At 40.2% G+C, this 18,413-nt stretch overlaps 1 protein-coding gene across 2 annotated transcripts; it reads left to right on the top strand.

Annotated features, from left to right (window-relative positions):
* The first annotated feature begins 1,504 nt into the window (after positions 1 to 1,504).
* rbm42 (RNA binding motif protein 42) lies at positions 1,505 to 14,762 on the top strand. Of its 2 annotated transcripts, none has more exons than XM_080748088.1 (12): positions 1,505 to 1,572; positions 3,949 to 4,005; positions 4,553 to 4,703; positions 5,274 to 5,343; positions 6,980 to 7,048; positions 7,734 to 7,990; positions 8,724 to 8,900; positions 10,037 to 10,171; positions 10,385 to 10,502; positions 11,262 to 11,359; positions 11,872 to 11,968; positions 13,704 to 14,762. In XM_080748088.1, exons 2-12 carry the CDS (start codon positions 3,950 to 3,952, stop codon positions 13,814 to 13,816), a joined length of 1,341 nt encoding a protein of 446 aa, XP_080604214.1. In that variant the 5' UTR covers positions 1,505 to 1,572; position 3,949; the 3' UTR covers positions 13,817 to 14,762. The 2 variants fall into 2 exon arrangements, with proteins under 2 accessions (XP_080604214.1, XP_080604213.1); XM_080748087.1 differs by having other exon boundaries at positions 10,382 to 10,502.
* The last annotated feature ends 3,651 nt before the right edge of the window (positions 14,763 to 18,413 follow it).

Raw genomic sequence — 18,413 nt, 5'->3', positions numbered from 1 at the left:
AAAATTGATAGAAGGGTTTACCAAACTTTCCTCAGTTGATCAGAGGCAAGTAATTTTTCCTGTAGAATCTATTTCTGCAAAGTATATTGTTGTATTGTGCATAACTAATGAAATAATTCGCATATTTAGTCAAATGTAGTCAAATATGCTAATTATCTCATTAATTATGCACAATACAAAGACATATCAAAAATGGATTCTACAGGGGAAAATACATAAGAATCAACTGAGACTAGTTTGGTACACCCTTTAATCAGGTTTTTACAGCTTTCTCCCTGTCTTTCATGTTGGGATAATGTGAGATAGTGTCTCACTTTACCCCGAAGCAATTGTCTCACTTTACCCCACAGCCACATTTTGGGAAAAGGGATATTTTTATCAATTCAGGGTAATCTTCAGCTAGCATCTATCACATGGATTTATAAATTGGTAGTTCATCAACATGTATGATATAAAATGTTCTCCCTGCATCAATTTGCTTTGACACAACAGCTGATTATGTTGACAGCAAGAACATTTTTGTGAAAAAAGGATGTTTTCTACAGCACTATCAGGTCTCTCTTTTCATGATAAGTGGGAAATTCAAGGGGCTTGAAAATATAATGGTCACATGACCACAAATGTGTTCCATTGCCAAGATAAATGGAGCGTCTCAGTTTACCCGGTGTCTCAGTTTACCCCGCTCTCCCCTACGAGATTATGATCTTCTTCTAGGCTATAGGCCTATAGTTTTTTTTTCTGTACAAAGATTGGTTATTTATTCTATGTGAAAAAGGTTTAAAGGTACGTTTATCCAGATCTGTAACATTGAGCTTCAACTAGTGTGTGTGTGTGTGTGTGTGTGTGTGTGTGTGTGTGTGTGTGTGTGTGTGCAACAGCGCCCCTCCCTTAACATGTGTGGTCAGAAAAGGTTACTGCAGGCTACAGACAGACAGACACGGAGACAGACAGACAGACAGACCCACACACACGGCCACGTATAGGAGCGTTGTGACCACCGCTCAAAAAAAACAACAACCAAAAAAACAGTTTTTAAGTATCAACACAATACATTATAATAAATAGCATTTTCCAATACATTCTTGTGTGTGTCCTTACACTTGAAATATGTTGTTATTTTGTATGATATTATTTTTACCTGCTATAGGGTGCCAAAATCGGTATGAAAAGTCACCTTCAGGCGGCTGCTACCCGTGACTTGTAATTTACAAGTTGTAAATAGACTAAGCCCCCATGCTCCCCCTCACCCTTTTTTCTGCCTTTGTATTTGATGTTATGCTTTTAATGCTTTTACTATGTTCTATCCGTCTGTCTTTCAATGTTATATGCGATACGTAAAGTGTGGTTCCTGTTTCATGAAACTGTTCTTTTTTCTATTGCAAACTTCTAATAAATTCTTCAATCAATCAATCAATTAGAAAATAAAACGATTGAATTCCTGATGGAGTGGATATGACGTCAGAGTTGTGCGACATGCGCCGGAAGTAAAATACGATATTTGTGTGAAGCATTCCTGTTGTTGAGCAAACGTCCAGAAAGAAGCAAAGGCTGGTGAAAGTATCGCACTTTAAAGTAAGATTATTTTGTTTTTATTCGTTTCTTCTTCGCATTAACGGTTCACTCTCACTCACTGCAACCACATCTCATCCGTTGCGATTACAGGAATTTACCCTTGAAAGGACAGTACAGTGAAGAAGTGAAGAACTAGCTAGTAAAGCTAACGGAGAAGAAAGCTAATCATGCATTGGAGGTGTTGTTGATGTTTAGGCCTTCAGAAGGACATGAGTGTTTAACCACATTAATTTGGGCATGTCAAAGGCAAAATGTTTTATTTTTGTGTTTTGAATACGGCTTGAGTGAGTGGTTAACGTGGTTAACTATGTTCTATCCGTCTGTCTTTCAATGTTATATGAGATACTTAAAGTGTGGTTCCTGTGGAAATAAGCCTCGGCTTTCTAGGATCTCCTTTTAGTTGACCTTGTACCAGTGATTTGTACTGTCATGAAACTGTACTTTTTTCTATTGCAAACTTCTAATAAATTCTTCAATCAATCAAAAAAACGTTCATCTAATCCTCCACGACCTAAGTTACTAGTTGTAATGTTACTAGTGTTGTAATGACAACTAGTAACACATTCATGAAAAATAAAATCACTTTTGACCACAACAAATAGTGTAAAAGCGATAGGCTTATAGGCTCCACTCTATGCTATGAGAGCTGCTGGGGAAACTGGACAACAGAAGCATTTGTGCCTAATAGACCCCATGGACAGTAATTTTGGATCAATATAAGTAGGAAAATGAGCCTAGAAGTGATTTAGGGCGGAGTTGTCCTTTAACTTCAAGCTTGTAGATCTAATTTGCCAAATATTGACCTAATATGATTAGGGGCCATGTGCCGGTTAAAACATTTATTTTTCTCAATCTATGAAACTTCTATGAGACTGAAGTATCTGTGAATGTTTTGTTTCTGCATTTGAGTGCATAATGGTCTTTGAATGAGTTGAGTATATGATAACACTTTTGTCTCTATCTCTAACACAAAAGAGTTAAAATTTCACTCCAATCAGGATTAGATGAATTAAAACACCACTTTTTATGTGTTTTAGGTTAATGTGTTTTTGTGAGGCATATACCCATGGAGCAACTGGTGGTTTCTTGCACTCTGCATAACTCTAAAGTATTAAAATAGATTCCTTTTCAACCTAAACCAACCAAATCAATGGTTTTCAGATCAGATCAGCAGTCATGGAAATGTGGTTTGCTGTGGTGTGATATTATTTAGGCTACACTATCAAAGACACGCATAAACTCCTTGTATGTAGATAGCCACAAGCAAGATAGATTCTATTTTTAATATCTGGAATCTAGAGTTGCAGTACCAAACCATTCATCCTGCTTTGCAGCTGTACAGAAAGCTTGAATTATCTTTTTTCTATCTGCATAAGAATTTTATGAGGTGCTTTCTGTCAAGAAATTCCAAGTGTAACTTTTCCAAATGATGTGTTCGAGTTTGCAAGTGCTCGTGGGAAATCACTCAACGGTCCTTCATACCACCTTTTTCGAAATTGCACAAAATGCAGGAGGCAGCACTGCAGCTATTGAAAACGAGCGCTTCTTAACTCCAAAATAATCACTTGTATGGAATTTATTGCCCGAAAGTAGCACATAACATGTCTATGGTGGAATTTTATGAAACAAACTTTGGCGGTAGAACGAGGATAATTCAAGCTTTACGGACAGCTGCAATGTTGATGAGTTTAACGTTGTTAGGTCAGATAGTTTGGATGTATGGGCTGTCAAGGGTTGGTAATACTATTGCACCTCTAAATTCCAGATATAAAAAATACTGCAGAATCTGTGTCGATTGTGGCTAGTATGTAGTAGGGCTGCAACGTTCATCAATTAATCGTAATCAAATCGATTATTCAATTAGTTGCCAACTAATTTAGTAATCGTAAGTGAATACCGTGCAGGAATATAGGGTCAAGAACAAACAAATAGGACTTGAATATTTATTTCTAAATGACCTATTTGAAAAGAGTACTGTTACCCTTCAGCCTGACAAATGTGTAGCTTTTCTTTAATCAGTACTATGCAGTTAGAAAAAGGTATGTGTAGCTATTCTTTAATCAGTACTATGCAGTCAGAAAAAGGTATTTATCTTTTGTCTGTTAGTATATTATTTTATTTTTGTATGCCAGGTGTCGCACTTTTTTGGGGACTCATTACATTTCCCTGGGACTAATTCAGATGACCAACTGTGTGTCCCGGGACCCACTACATTGAAACAGCACTGTCACAGTGACTTTATGTATCACAAGCACTTCTGTTTAGCAGGAATGTTACAAAAATGGTTTTATGTTCAGTTATAAACGAGGACCCCATATTTACAAGTAGAGTGTATCTGTTTGAAGGGACTCCTGTATCCTTTCTGTGTTTTTTCAGCATGGCGCTGAAGATTGGAGAGGAGCGTCTGAAGGAGATGGAGGCTGAGATGGCTCTGTAAGTACAAGACATGAAATAAAATAAAGCCAAAACCCTGCTTCAAGCCAAAGTGTGTCCCTAGACTAGTACTGTCACGATACAAAAGAAAAGTGACATTTACATTATGTCATTGATGAATTAAGAGTTATTCCAACCTCCGGTGCAGACTAAAATGCTGGATCCAAACCATGATTGTATGCACTGGTCCCATATCATGTGCTACGAAGGCAAACATTTTGTCGAACACAAGTCCTTGTAGAGGACCACAGGTTCTGATTGTAAATTTGACCTCTTGTAGCCTATGTGCCAGAAAACACAATAAGCCCCCAGCATTTGTGTTAACAAACCGTTCAAATCGTGATGTAACGTTACACCATGAGGCATTGTGTGCTTGTAGATCAGCTGTTTTCACTAGTTTAAATCATTTTTAAAATGATATATACAATACTGGCTTTCAAGCATGTTTCAAGGGGCACACTTGACCCTTCTCAGGGGCACACCGAAGGTCCACAGGCACAGTGGTTGAGAAACACTGGTCTAACGTCTCTCTCTCTCTGTGGTGTAGGTTTGAGCAGGAGGTTCTTGGCGGTCCCGTAGCGGTGGCAGCAGGTGGTGCTCCTGCTGGGATGGACGGCGTGCCGATGCCTCTGGCTGTCCCACCGGTGCCCACTTTACCAGTGATCCGAGCCATCATAGGAACCAACACCTACAGACAGGTTGGTGTCCACGGTCCATGTATGGAATTATATGTTCAACAACCATCCTAGACAGGACCGCTTAGACCAGGGTTCCCCAATAGGCGTCCCGCGGGCCATTTGCGGCCCACGGGGGGCTACTGTCAGGCCCCCACCAACCCCAGTAATAATGGTGGTATAAGAGCAGCAACAACACGTATATCGTCGTTGTCAGGTTGAAACCTCGTATCTCCAAGTTTGTACGTTCTTTCGCAAAGTAAAGCCCTGCTTCATCATTCAAGGCCGTCTCACAAAAGTAGTGAAAACAGCAGATCTACAAGCACACAACGCCTCGCGTTGTGTGCTTGTAGATCGGCTGTTTTCACTAGTTTAAATCGTTTTTAAAATAATAAATGCAATAATAAATTTGGACATTCAAGATTTTCACCCGACAACGACGATATCTGAACTGTCGCTGGAGTAGCGGGAACGCCACCGTCGTCCCCTGCAATGCTGTGGCCCTCGGCTTGGTACCATAGACATAATTCGGCCCTTGGGGAAAACTAATTGGGGAACCCTGGCTTAGACCAACGGCTTCTCTCTCTCTTTCAGGTCCAGCAGACATTGGACGCTAGAGCAGCTACATTTGTTGGGCCTCCACCTCCTGCATTTGTTGGACCAGGTGACAGTAACACACACACACACACACACACACACACACACACACACACACACACACACACACACACACACACACACACACACACACACACACACAGTCACACACACACACACACACACACACATACATTTGAAAAGATGAATCGACCGATAACCTCATACCAGTAAGACTCCCTAATCGTTGGTCGCTTATCTCCACAAATAGGCCAAAAGTTTGTTTTACCAATTATCAAGACATACGGGCAGTTGACAGTTTGCCATGGTTACTCATTGAAGTTGAATCTCCATATATGGAGATAACCTACGCATCACACTAAGTCTGACCTCACCAGCCCATATTTGGGCATGAGCAACTTATGTATCCATATATGGAGATATGATGACATCACACAGTCCTCAGCCGATGATGTGGTGTGATGTCATACAATACACAAACGAGCCCTACAGTATAAAGGGGCAATTCTTGCCAGGAAAGAAGCATTTCTTCGACTCAGACCTTATCGCCAGGGTTGGCTTATAGCAGCTGTCGGTAGATAATGCCGGTCTTATATAAGGGTCATTTGTGTACGGTGTGATTTGCCATGGTTACTCATTGAAGTTGAATCTCCATATATGGAGATAACCTACGCATCACACTAAGTCTGACCTCACCAGCCCATATTTGGGCATGAGCAACTTATGTCTCCATATGGAGATATGATGACATCACACAGTCCTCAGCCGATGATGTGGCGTGATGTCATACAATACACAAACGAGCCCTACAGTATAAAGGGGCAATTCTTGCCAGGAAAGAAGCATTTCTTCGACTCAGACCTTATCGCCAGGGTTGGCTTATAGCAGCTGTCGGTAGATAATGCCGGTCTTATATAAGGGTCATTTGTGTACGGTGTGATTTGCCATGGTTACTCATTGAAGTTGAATCTCCATATATGGAGATAACCTACGCATCACACTAAGTCTGACCTCACCAGCCCATATTTGGGCATGAGCAACTTATGTCTCCATATATGGAGATATGATGACATCACACAGTCCTCAGCTGATGATGTGGCGTGATGTCATACAATACACAAACGAGCCCAGATATGAGCAGGGCAAAGGTGTGACGTGTGACGTGACGGACGTGACGGACGGCCGGTGGAGGTTTTGATACTAAACTGCGACCTTACGGTCGCAATGAATGATTGGTTAAAGCTGCAATACAGAACAGCAATGCAAGGTGAACTGCAGAATATTACAGAACTGTTCAGATAGAACTTTTATATTGATATAGAAATGATGATGGTGAAATATTAAGTTGACACCTTTTGATAACAGGTTCCTAAACAAAGTATCAGTGTTATTATCATCATCGAAGACATTTTCGTAAACTAACATAAAATGCAATGCGAAAACTAGAAACGTTGCCTCTGAGATGAACTGAAATCACCAGATATGAATTATTTACCTATTTCTTATTTTTATTTTAGTTTTCAAGGGTGAGAATGTAATGAAATAAAACCCACACTGTACTTAGAAAAGCACTATATAAATCTGAGTTATTAAGTTGAATTTGAGTGTGAATTTTATATGGAAATTGAAAATAATATAGCATAAATTAAGCATGAGACTATGTCTGTCTGTCCCTCCAACAGTCCCCCCTGTTCGCCCCCCTCCGCCCATGATGAGACCAGCCTTCGTCCCCCACATCCTGCAGAGACCTGGTAAGGTCACAATCCAATGGTTTTCCTACAGATGTCAGCTCTGCAGCTCTGCTTTTATTGCTGTTTCTAGGCCAGGCTCATGATGCCTTTCCCGGCTCATAAACATAGCTTTAAAGTTTTGTAGGCTATACTAGGCTTAATTTACTAGATTATAGTGCCTCAAAGTGTGCTACGACTAATGTACTTTGCTAATTCTCTTACTATATATTCTTAAAACATATTTGCTTAGCATTTAGTCCTGTAGTTGAAACCGAATAGAACTAGGCCTATTGAATGTACGTGTTAACACGAATGATCAGATAATATTTATGCTCAATAGTCCATTGCGAACCGGTGAAATAAGAAGTGCATAGGATTGGAGAAATAATAGATCTACATGAAAATCACTGAAATTGTTTGTTTTATTTTGTTGTACGGTCAGCAAGTAATTAAATGATTTGTTTTGTTGACTAAAAGTACTCATGGATGATCAGGAAAATCTTCCAACGCGTAAGGCTTTGTTCAATATGCAGCGAAATGCGATTTGTTTCTCAAATACGATTTTTAGGACGGACTCTTTCCACACTTGAGTAATGCGTAACCTACGCATTACTATTGTACACACAGGCTGATGTGTGTGTGTGTGTGTATAATTTTGTATGATGCATGCATCTATGTGTGTGTGTGTGTGTGTGTGTGTCTGCAGGTGGTCCGAGAATGCCAATGATGCGTGGCCCCCCGCCGCAAGGAATGATGGCCCCCCCTCTCCCTCGTCCACCCCCGCCCCCTCCTATGATGATGCCCCCTCACATGCAGGGCCATGGTCATGGCCATGGCCCCCATGGTCATGGTCCTCCCCAGGCAGCTCCTCAGGCCATGCCGCAGGCCCAGCATCCACAGCATCCACAGCATCCACAGCATCCACAGCACCCACAGCATCCACACATGAACACAGCACCCCGGGTCAGTTTGGAAACTCCTTTCCTTTCACTCCCTCTGGATACTCCTCCTTCTCTATTACTGTCTCCTGCTCGGTAACGGACTCTTCACTATCAGCCACGCACACATTTCTAGAGCAGTGTTACATTTGCTAATTAAAAGACTTAAGGATTTTGATATTTAGTCGACTAGACTAGAATAAAACATTTCAGAAGACTAGATTTAAGACTTAATGTGTGTTATTCAAAAGACTAAGACTAAATCACTAACACTGTTCTAGAGAGAGGTTGACGGCATAGCCATTGTTTGCCTATGGTACTGAGGGCCTGGCATGTGCTCCTCCCTTTGGCATGATGTGCTCCTCCTTTGCACACTATTTTGTGTTCCCCAGCTTTAAAGCGCAAGGTCCAGAGTCGTACCACTCTGCCATGTTGCCATGTTTTTGAAGTGTCTGCACCTGTAGTGGCATGTCTCTGTCTGTGTGATGATCACCCTCTTGTTCTGTAACATCAATCTTTCTCTCTGTAACTCACACCTTTTTCACTCTGAAGCTCAATCCTCTTTCACTCTGTAACTCAATTATATTTTACACAGTAACACATTCCTCTCTTTCACTCTGTAACTCACACTTCTGTTTCACTCTGTAACTCACCCTTTTCTCACTCATTAACTCAGTGACTCCCATCTTCTGTAAATCTCACGCTCGTGACTCTCGCTCACTCTACAACTTACCGCTCTTTGTCTTACTATGTTGCAGGTTAATGAAATGGCTCCCATGGTGTCGGCTCAGCCTACTAGACCAGTCGCCCCGCAGCCCCCTGTCAAACCCACCCCCTCAATCATCCAGGCAGCGCCAACTGTCTACTCTGCCCCCCCTGCCCCAGCCGCTGGACCCAAAAGACCTGACATCCGGGCTCAGAGACAAGCTAGGATGGTAAAGCATGCACGCACGCGCGCGCACACACGCACGCACGCACGCACGCACGCACGCACGCACGCACGCACGCACGCACGCACGCACACACACACACACCTCTGTGCAGGATCACTGGTTCAAATTCCTTGATAGGCTGAGAACTTGAAGTTCCATCACACAATCTGTTCTGTGGTGAACACAGTGCAGGTATCATTTTGATGAATGATAAGAAACATTCAGTGTTAAGTGTTAACACGTTGAACGTTGAAGATATTCTTTGTATCTTTAAATGGGGAGAGATTAAATCATTTGCCAAAATTGATTGGCAAATGTCGTCCAAAATGATCAGTGTCTCTCCGTATCAGCCCTCCATTAGTGCATGTGTGGCCCCTGGCTCTGTGGAAGACAATGACATCAGCAGACATAAAAACATAAATAGCAGCAGAACATTCAGTATGTGTGACTTATCCAGATTTAAACACCCAGATCTGTCCTTGATGTTGATATGATATTCATGATCTGGTCTATGCAAATTAAGGCAGATCACTGCAGACAGTAGGCACAGGTTGTCGGATAGGGTATATCATTGTATACAATTTACAATTTAGGCATTTAGCAGACAGTCTTAAGTCTTAATCCAGAGCAATTTCCTGCTAGCTAGGTGAACATGTAATGTAATCAAACGCATAGAGACAGTGTTTTGCCTCAGTAATCTAGAATCATGGTTTAACCAAGAACCTATAATCAGTCTAAACATAATATCAAAATATAAGTAATATGTACATTGAAACTATAGGATGCCAGGTGAAGAAATGGACCTGGCATCTGTCTAATTTCTATGATCACAAGACTGAATGGTCGTCAAGGCTAGGGCAAGTGCTACAGGCCAAGGTGGAGTTTGAAGAGGCGAGTTTTCAGATTACATGGTGTAGTGCACGTTTCACATATTTATAGGCTTTTTTCCAAAATAATGCTCAAAATATCAGTAAGCGGTCATTTAATCTGTAATTAAATGTGTAATGAGGAGTTTTTTCACTGTCTTCTATTATGTTTAAGGTTTTGACATTGTATTGTGTAGAGAAAACACAAGTGAAGAATGTTAGGTTTAAAACTGTCTTTAAACTGTGCGTGCGTGCGTGTGTGTGTGTTTTCAGGAGGAGTTGGCAGCTCGAGTAGCAGAGCAGCAGGCTGCAGTCATGGCAGCAGGTCTGTTGGAGAAGAAAGAGGCTGAAGACAACAGCGCTGTTATAGGACCCAGTATGCCTGATCCTGGACCAGCTCCCACCGAGGTACAGTACACACACACGTTCACAAATCCAGGACCAAGCTCTCACTGCGTAATATACAGTACACACTAACATTGAATCTAATATGTTTGTATGAAGTATCTTTACCAAAGAACAACATTACTTCCAATGTCCCACTGCTTTCCATAATAATACATCTAATGTAAAAGCACTGAAAACTGGTCTTGTTGCGTATTCTTTGCTTGGGTCCAGCAGCCCACGGAAGCCGCTGCAGAGGAGAAAAAGAAAGGGAAGGGGGAGAAGGCGAAGAAGTGTATTCGTACTGCAGCTGGAACGGCCTGGGAGGACCAGAGTTTACTGGAATGGGACTCTGGTAAAATATACTCACTGGATATGACTGTCTCTCCTACACTGTGTCCTTCTCAGCTTTCCTACTGTCTCTCTCAGCTTTCCTACTGCCTCCTATACTGTTTCGCTCCTAGCTTTTCTACTGTCTCTTTCCTACACTGTCTCCCTCTTAGCTTTCCGACTGTCTCTTATACATTCTCTCCCTCTCAACTTTCCAACTGTCAGTGTCGATCTGTGGTGTGTTCTAGACTTTTTTTTTTTTTAGGGCATATTATAATCTATGATCCGCGGTTATTCGTGTGGCCAGCGCATACGCCAGTGCATAATGCCTATCAGATACACTACTTTGAAAGGTTCACAAGGGCATACGTTTTTTTTCAACAAAATAAATCTTCACAGCATATTCCGTATACCCGCGTGACAGGTAGAACACAGCACTGGTGTCGATACATAATAATAATACATAATGGCCTATCAGTGCCCACTATACTTTCTTATACTGTATATTGTTGCTGTTGGGTGGAAACCTTGTCCAAAACAGTTCCTTTTTTATTATTATTTTTAAATAGTGAAAATAGATACCGGTAGCTATTTCCACTACTTTCGTGAAACACTCTTGTATGACGAAGTAAGGCATTCATTCACAAAAGAAATCATAAAAAGTTGAAATATGGAGTTACACAGTTTCTGCCTGGCAGAAACGATATGCTGTACACTATATAGCAATATATTAACATGTTATTGAAAACATATTCTCTGTCTATACTTGTGTGTGTCTGTGCAGATGATTTCCGTATATTCTGTGGTGACCTGGGTAATGAGGTAAATGATGACATCCTCGCCAGAGCGTTCAGTCGATATCCCTCATTCCTCAAAGCTAAGGTACCATTTCTGGTTATTAGTTGTTTTATTTAAGAACAAAGAGTATTTGAAGTGGTCCAACTAGCAATAGAATATTGATTGATTGATGATTGAATACTTAATTGTAAACTGTACAGAAATTAGAATTACGCAAGGAATTCTAGAAAGATAACTAAAAAAAGCCCTGAGGGTGTGTTTCCATTGCGGTCCTGTCCTTCTGTAGTATATCATGTGTATGTTCAGATTCAGAAGCAGCTTCCATAAACATGAATGGTCCCAGATAATAAGACTGTAATTAATATTTTTCTTTTTACCAAAAAAAAATAGAAAAAAACAGCAACATGGATATTATGATAATAACTAAACATTATAATGTTACATACTGTGTTAATTGTTCAGGAAACAGAGCGTGCGCGCGTGCGCGCGTGCGTGCGTGCGTGTGTGTGTGTGTCTCTTTTCATGCTGTGACAAATCGCAGATTAGGATGAGGCCTAACAATTTTGCTTTATTCCATATGTTGTTATTACTTCCAGGTGGTGAGAGACAAGCGTACCGGGAAGACTAAAGGTTATGGCTTTGTGAGCTTTAAAGATCCCAACGACTACGTCAGAGCCATGAGAGAGATGAACGGTGAGAAATAATTATTACTGCGTGGCTGAAGGCAAAGCTTTCTATAACAAGTCAGATAGAGAGTTGTCACCTGGGAAAGGCAGGTTCGATTCCCGGCCCCGGCACTGTGTCGAGGTGTCCTGAGGCAAGATGTGAAGATTTGTGTAGTGCATCCACAAACAAATGGCAGCATCAACAAAGAAAGAAACACTGACCATCAACTGTTAGTCTGTTCGTAGTTCGTTCATAGTCTGCTGTCAAGAAAAAAAAAACATAATGCATACAATTCCTGAAAATTCTTTATTATTAAACTATAAAAATAAAAGATATAAAGTAAGGGGCGACCCCGGGGAATCCTATCCTATCATATCATATCATATAGTGTATTGCCCAGGATTCCCTGTAGGAAAAGTCCAGGTGGTAGGCTAGGGGGGGGGGGGGGGGACTCTTTAATTCTTAAATCTTAGATTCATTAATTAGATTAAATGAATTCCCTTAATTTTAATTCTTATTTTTGCCCTCAACATAGGAGGAGAAGTTGCTTAAACAAACACAAACGCAAAAGTATAGTTTGTTTTGCACGTTTAGGAGGATTCTAGGCTGGGTGCTACAGATTTTAGGCTGGGTGGCCCGCTTGGCCAATAAAGCGCTGCAGGAAACCCTGTTGCACTTGCCCACTATGCCCATATTGCATTTGGCATAACGAGGGATGGCCAAATGGAGATTATACAATTCCTGAAAATTTTTGATTATTAAACTATAAAAATAAAAGATATAAAGTAAGGGGCGACCCCGGGGAATCCTATCATATCATATCATATAGTGTATTGCCCAGGATTCCCTGTAGGAAAAGTCCAGGTGGTAGGCTAGGGGGGGGGGGGGGGGACTCTTTAATTCTTAAATCTTAGATTCATTAATTAGATTAAATGAATTCCCTTAATTTTAATTCTTATTTTTGCCCTCAACATAGGAGGAGAAGTTGCTTAAACAAACGCAAAAGTATAGTTTGTTTTGCACGTTTAGGAGGATTCTAGGCTGGGTGCTACAGATTTTAGGCTGGGTGGCCCGCTTGGCCAATAAAGCGCTGCAGGAAACCCTGTTGCACTTGCCCACTATGCCCATATTGCATTTGGCATAACTAGGGATGGCCAAATGGAGATTATTTTTCTTAACCAATGACCGTAAGGCCTTATCGGTTAATTAACCGTTAACCGTTAAGGACGTGTTCAAAAATGCGCTATTTTAGCGATTTAAAAAAGGAAAATACACCTGTTTTTCCCCATAATAAATTGCCATATTTACACATTAAAAACAATGAAACTAGGAGAAACAAGAATACAAATGTTTTCTAAAAGAAATTTGTTTTTGCTAAGAAACAGTGGGATTGAAATAAAAAGTCTGTAATGTGATTGTGATGCGGCTTTCGCCAGGCACGTGCACACATAGACAAAGGGGTCTTGAGCCCCTGCCCTTTTTTTTTCCTTTTTTTTTATCGGTCACCATTAACCGTTAGTGCTTACCGGTAACCAATTTCTTATCGTTTAAACGGTAACGGTTAACCGTTGGCCTTCCCTAGGCATAACCAGAGAGAACAGAGTTTTATGTGTGAGTGTTTGTGTGTGCGTGTATGTTTATCCAACAGTGATTTCACAGCTTTTGGGTGATAAGCATATTTTTCCACACAAACTCACATCTTGATTTTTTATAGAATAATTACTTTGAGTATAAATGACTGTCTATCTGTCTGTCTGTCCAGGGAAATATGTGGGGAGCCGGCCCATCAAACTGAGGAAGAGCATGTGGAAAGATCGCAACATGGAGGTGGTCCGCAAGAAGCAGAGAGAGAAGAAGAAGCTCGGCCTCAGATAGTAGTGTGCATGCGTGTTTCTTTCCTCCTTTTTTTTTTGTCTTTTTTTTTTTTTTTATGTATGCGTGTGAGTGAGAGGCTACCTTCAGGACACAGGTTTTTGACCATATACAGATCCATCTAAAATAATAGAATATTGTGTAAAAGTATATTTTCTTGAAACTTTTATATATTTTTTTGAAACTTTCATATATTCTACTAGATACTTTGCACATTCAGTGAATTATTTCAAACCTTTTTTGTTAAAAGGTTTTCATGAAGATCAAAAGTCCATATTTCAAAATATTACAATATTACAGAAGACCACTCAAAACAAGGATTTATAATAGAGAAATGTCAACCTCCTGAAGTCAAGAGTTGCTTGAAGTTCAGTGGGAAGTTTCCGCTGCCAGTTATGATTTGGGGTTCTATGGCATCTGCGATGCTTTTTTACACAATATTCTAATTTTCTGAGATGGATCTGTAAATCAGTAAATCTTTTACAATGGACATTTTATGTCTATTGTCTCCCTCTCCTGACGGATAGAGATAATTGCAACAGATTACAATAAAGATGGAATCTAGTGTCCAATCTAGTACACAGTCTGTTTCAGATCAACTGTATTGACATTGTCAACATTAGGTGTCCTGCCCAACACCAGAGTCTAAATGTCTCTTGAGTATCAGCCACTGCAAATGTGCTAGTTATATTGCATTACCATACATATACCATACAGATTGGTTAAGGTGTTTTATTCATTAACATAAGTTCCGGAATGTAGCTTAAAAGGATTCCTTCAACCGCTGTAGATTTTTCTTTTTTTACCTCCAGACAGTAAAACCATGTGACATCAGATCAATCCAGATTTACAACATTGTACAGTTACAAAATATGAAAATAAATCATTTTCTGCTCACTTACACTCTAGTCTGACACAATGTATGTGTAGGTGAACAAAAATATATCAGGATGCCTTGGATTTTTTTTACTTAAGGTTTGTTATTATGTGAGCCATAATACATCTGAACTTCTCCAGTGTAACAGGTACTGTCATTTGTTAATAACTATGTTGTAATGCTTGTTTTTTAAATACATTCATTCTAAGGATTTTAATTGATTGAATACTTTATTGACATGATTAGTAACAGCATAGGTAGTACAGTCAGAGAGGTTACGCTAAAATAACACAAAAAGACTCATTGTCAAGTCATTGTACATCAGTAATACATAATACAATACAAATGCAACATATTGGAATAAGAATCACATGGTATATTTACAGAGGGGAAGGTAGGTCAGGATTCTACTATCAAGGTGTTCAATGAATTCAACTATCTTCACTGTATTTTGAGGACAGGCATTTTTATAGGTTAGTTTTACGTTTGGCTAGGGAGTCGAGAGCCTTCATGTTATTTAAGATATTTAATAAATATTTTGACTAAATCAGAGTCCCTCTGATTTGATTGTCTAGTAATGTAATTAATAGTGCTGGGATTTCATCATGCACTGTCCCCCATGTCCACTAGAGGGCACTCTAACATCGTGCCCTGGCCACAGCCAGTTACCATAATGAGATGGGTCCATGTCGGATTTGTGTGTGACAGACAGTCTGACTGGGGATTGAAATATCTGGAAAGCAGAGGGAATGGAATGCGATAGTCTGGTTATTATCTGTCTATAATGGGAGCAAATAATTAGATTTCATACATCAGCAATGCACAAAATAAGATTGTCACTATGATTCCATTGTTTCTGCCCAATTACTTTTATTTAGTAGTAGCCTAGCCTAGGCCTACATCACAAGTTCACAACTGTATGAAATGTAGACCTAAATGTATAATGAACATCACCCCCCCGTACTGCTCTCTCTTCACGCATGTTCTGTCTCTTTCGACGTTTTTGTCCACTGGGGTTCATTAAGGGACCAATTATAGGCTATTACCGTGTCAGTTATATTTCTGAAGACTTTAAATGTTCCTTTCTTGACACGACATTCGCAGCCCATGTTTTGTGAGGTAATTAAACCTCTGCACATCATGTGTGTGTTTTAACAGACGGTTTATAGAGAGATACAACCAGGCCAATTTGTAGAATCAAATTCAATTTCAATTTTCAATTCAAAGGAGCTTTATTGGCATGAGAAAACATACGTTTACATTGCCAAAGCAAGTGTCAAAAAATAAAAACTGTTGAAAATGGGGAGCATTTACAGTATACAGTTGGTGGGGGTACATCATTGTGTTTAACAGAACTATGTCACATTGTGTCATTTTATACACTGTACAGGAACACATTTGGAACAAATAGAATCAACACCCCATGCATCTTTACATTAGGCTATTAAAACAAATCTACACTTGTCTTCCTTTCCCTCCCCCCTTCTTTTTTAGGAGCGTCTGTAGAATCAAAACTGTTTTTTGTATGTCATATACACATACACATACGCACATGTATACACATACATACACGCGCACACTGTGCAGCGCGCGCGGCGCACGCACGCACGCACACACACACACACACACACACACACACACCTCCCTCTTTCCTTCCATCTCCTCCCACAGTTCTCTCTCATCTGCGAGTGTGTGTCTCGGTTGAGAGAGAGACGCTCGATCCTCCTATTGAAAGAAAATCACGTCAGAATAATGAGCATCATCAACACACAGAAGAACGCTGCCCGCTACAAAACAACAACGGCTCGAATGAATGAATGAATGACTGGCTGATTGAACGTGTTGTTGTAGCAGCCAGGAAATCATCGTGGATCTATACTATAATAGAGTGGATTATAATCTTCATTCACCACGGCGTCCATCCGTAACGTTCACCCAGCCTGTCCACCGACCCACGACTTCGGAATGGTGGTAAGAATAAGATAGATTTTTAACAAAACACTAACCTTTTACTGCCTTTTATGTATTGTATTCTTACGTAAGGGAGAGAGCTTGGGGGGGGGGAGAAAAACAGCAGTCGGGGTTTTTTAACCGTTTCAATCTGGCTGTTTCATTTATTGCAACACAAAGTTGTATTTTTTCCAGGTTAATTGATAGTTATACGCTGAAGATGATACGTATTGTATCGGCACACTTGTTGTTCAGGCCGTGTGATTTTTATATATATAAATTAAAATGTAATTTATAAATTATAGATTAATCTTACATTTAATGAGATGTATAGACCGGTGTTTATACTTCGTCGTAGCACGGTGTACAAGTGAAGCCCAGTGTTCAAGTTGTTCGACTTTATTATTATTTTGTCAGGTTCTTTTTCCCCATTTGTTTTTGACTAAACTAAAACACCACACAAATCGCAATCTTAAGGAACGTTAAGCTCACGTCAATACCAATGGAGTTGGTTAATTGTTAACAGGGAATTTTACAGTACAATGATGCAATATGTTACTGTATTTTAACAACATTAAACGTCAACACATGTTGTAATAGTCATTTCGGTTGTTGTTGTGACAGCGGCTGTTAGCTGGACTGGTTGTGTCGTGAACACTTTGATTTAAAGGCGTTACAACCACAATAACGTTACAGTGGTTGTGTTGTTAGCTATTGTTAGCATTGGGTGCTAACCCAGCTAGCCACGTCCTCCTGAAGCCAAACGGAGATGCTTCTTGGCGCCGTTGTTGCCATTAGTAACGTCACTGTTACACTGGCAACGGTAACCTGTCGATTGCTGCGACTCTCGTTCAGCTGAGGGTCTCTGTTCTGGTTTGTGGTCAGCACAGCAGCAGTGGTGTAAAGTAACTATAAGTACATTTACTTTAGTGCTACTTGAGTACAGATTTGAGATGTCTGTACTTTACCTGAGTGTTTCCAATCTCCAATACGTCTTGGAGAGTTCATTTTGACAGCAAAGATGTACTTTTGTTTTGAATAACACACATTTGTCTAACACTAGCACTGCACTGCTTTGCCATGATGTAGGCATTCCCCTCTGCATTAACCATTAATCAGATGCAACATTCATAAAATAACATGCTTTATTTCAACATTTTAACATTTATTTCAACACTTTGACAGGATGTCAAGTTGAACTTATCACCTATTGCCACCTTAACTGTGATTGTAATGTAAACATGTTTTGTTGCCTTGACTATGTTACCATCATGTTATCTACTGTATCTACTTTCTTTCTCCTTGTCCTGTAACCTGTTTTTGACTGTCTGGCGCCTGAATTACCCCAGCGGGATCAATCAATACGGTCTTATCTCACCTCACCACTCACAGTTTTAATCATTTAATCTTGATTAAATCTTCTAAAGTAATAAATAATCTTCTAAAGTAATAAATAAAATCAACCAACGAACTCGTTTCCTACAGAGGATCGCCCCGATGGTCAATTTCAACACACTGAGTGAAGACCATAGCTGGTGCAATAATCCAGCCCCTCTTTGACTACGGAGTCCACGTATGGTATCGTGACGCCCCACAAGCCCTGAAAACTAAACTCCAAACAGCCCAAAAAAATCGAACCTCTGTTCGAAGTGGAGCTGTGTGTGTGTGTGTGTGTGTGTGTGTGTGTGTGTGTAGCACCTCTCTGGTCACCCAGGATCATGTGTACCGGTTTTTGTGACATTTGAAGAAAATATGTAGGAAAAGGAGCAAAAA

The sequence above is a fragment of the Nannobrachium achirus genome (assembly GCF_963921795.1).
Source record: "Nannobrachium achirus genome assembly, chromosome: 2".
Taxonomy (NCBI): domain Eukaryota; kingdom Metazoa; phylum Chordata; class Actinopteri; order Myctophiformes; family Myctophidae; genus Nannobrachium; species Nannobrachium achirus.
This window is presented reverse-complemented; position numbering and strand designations above follow the sequence as displayed.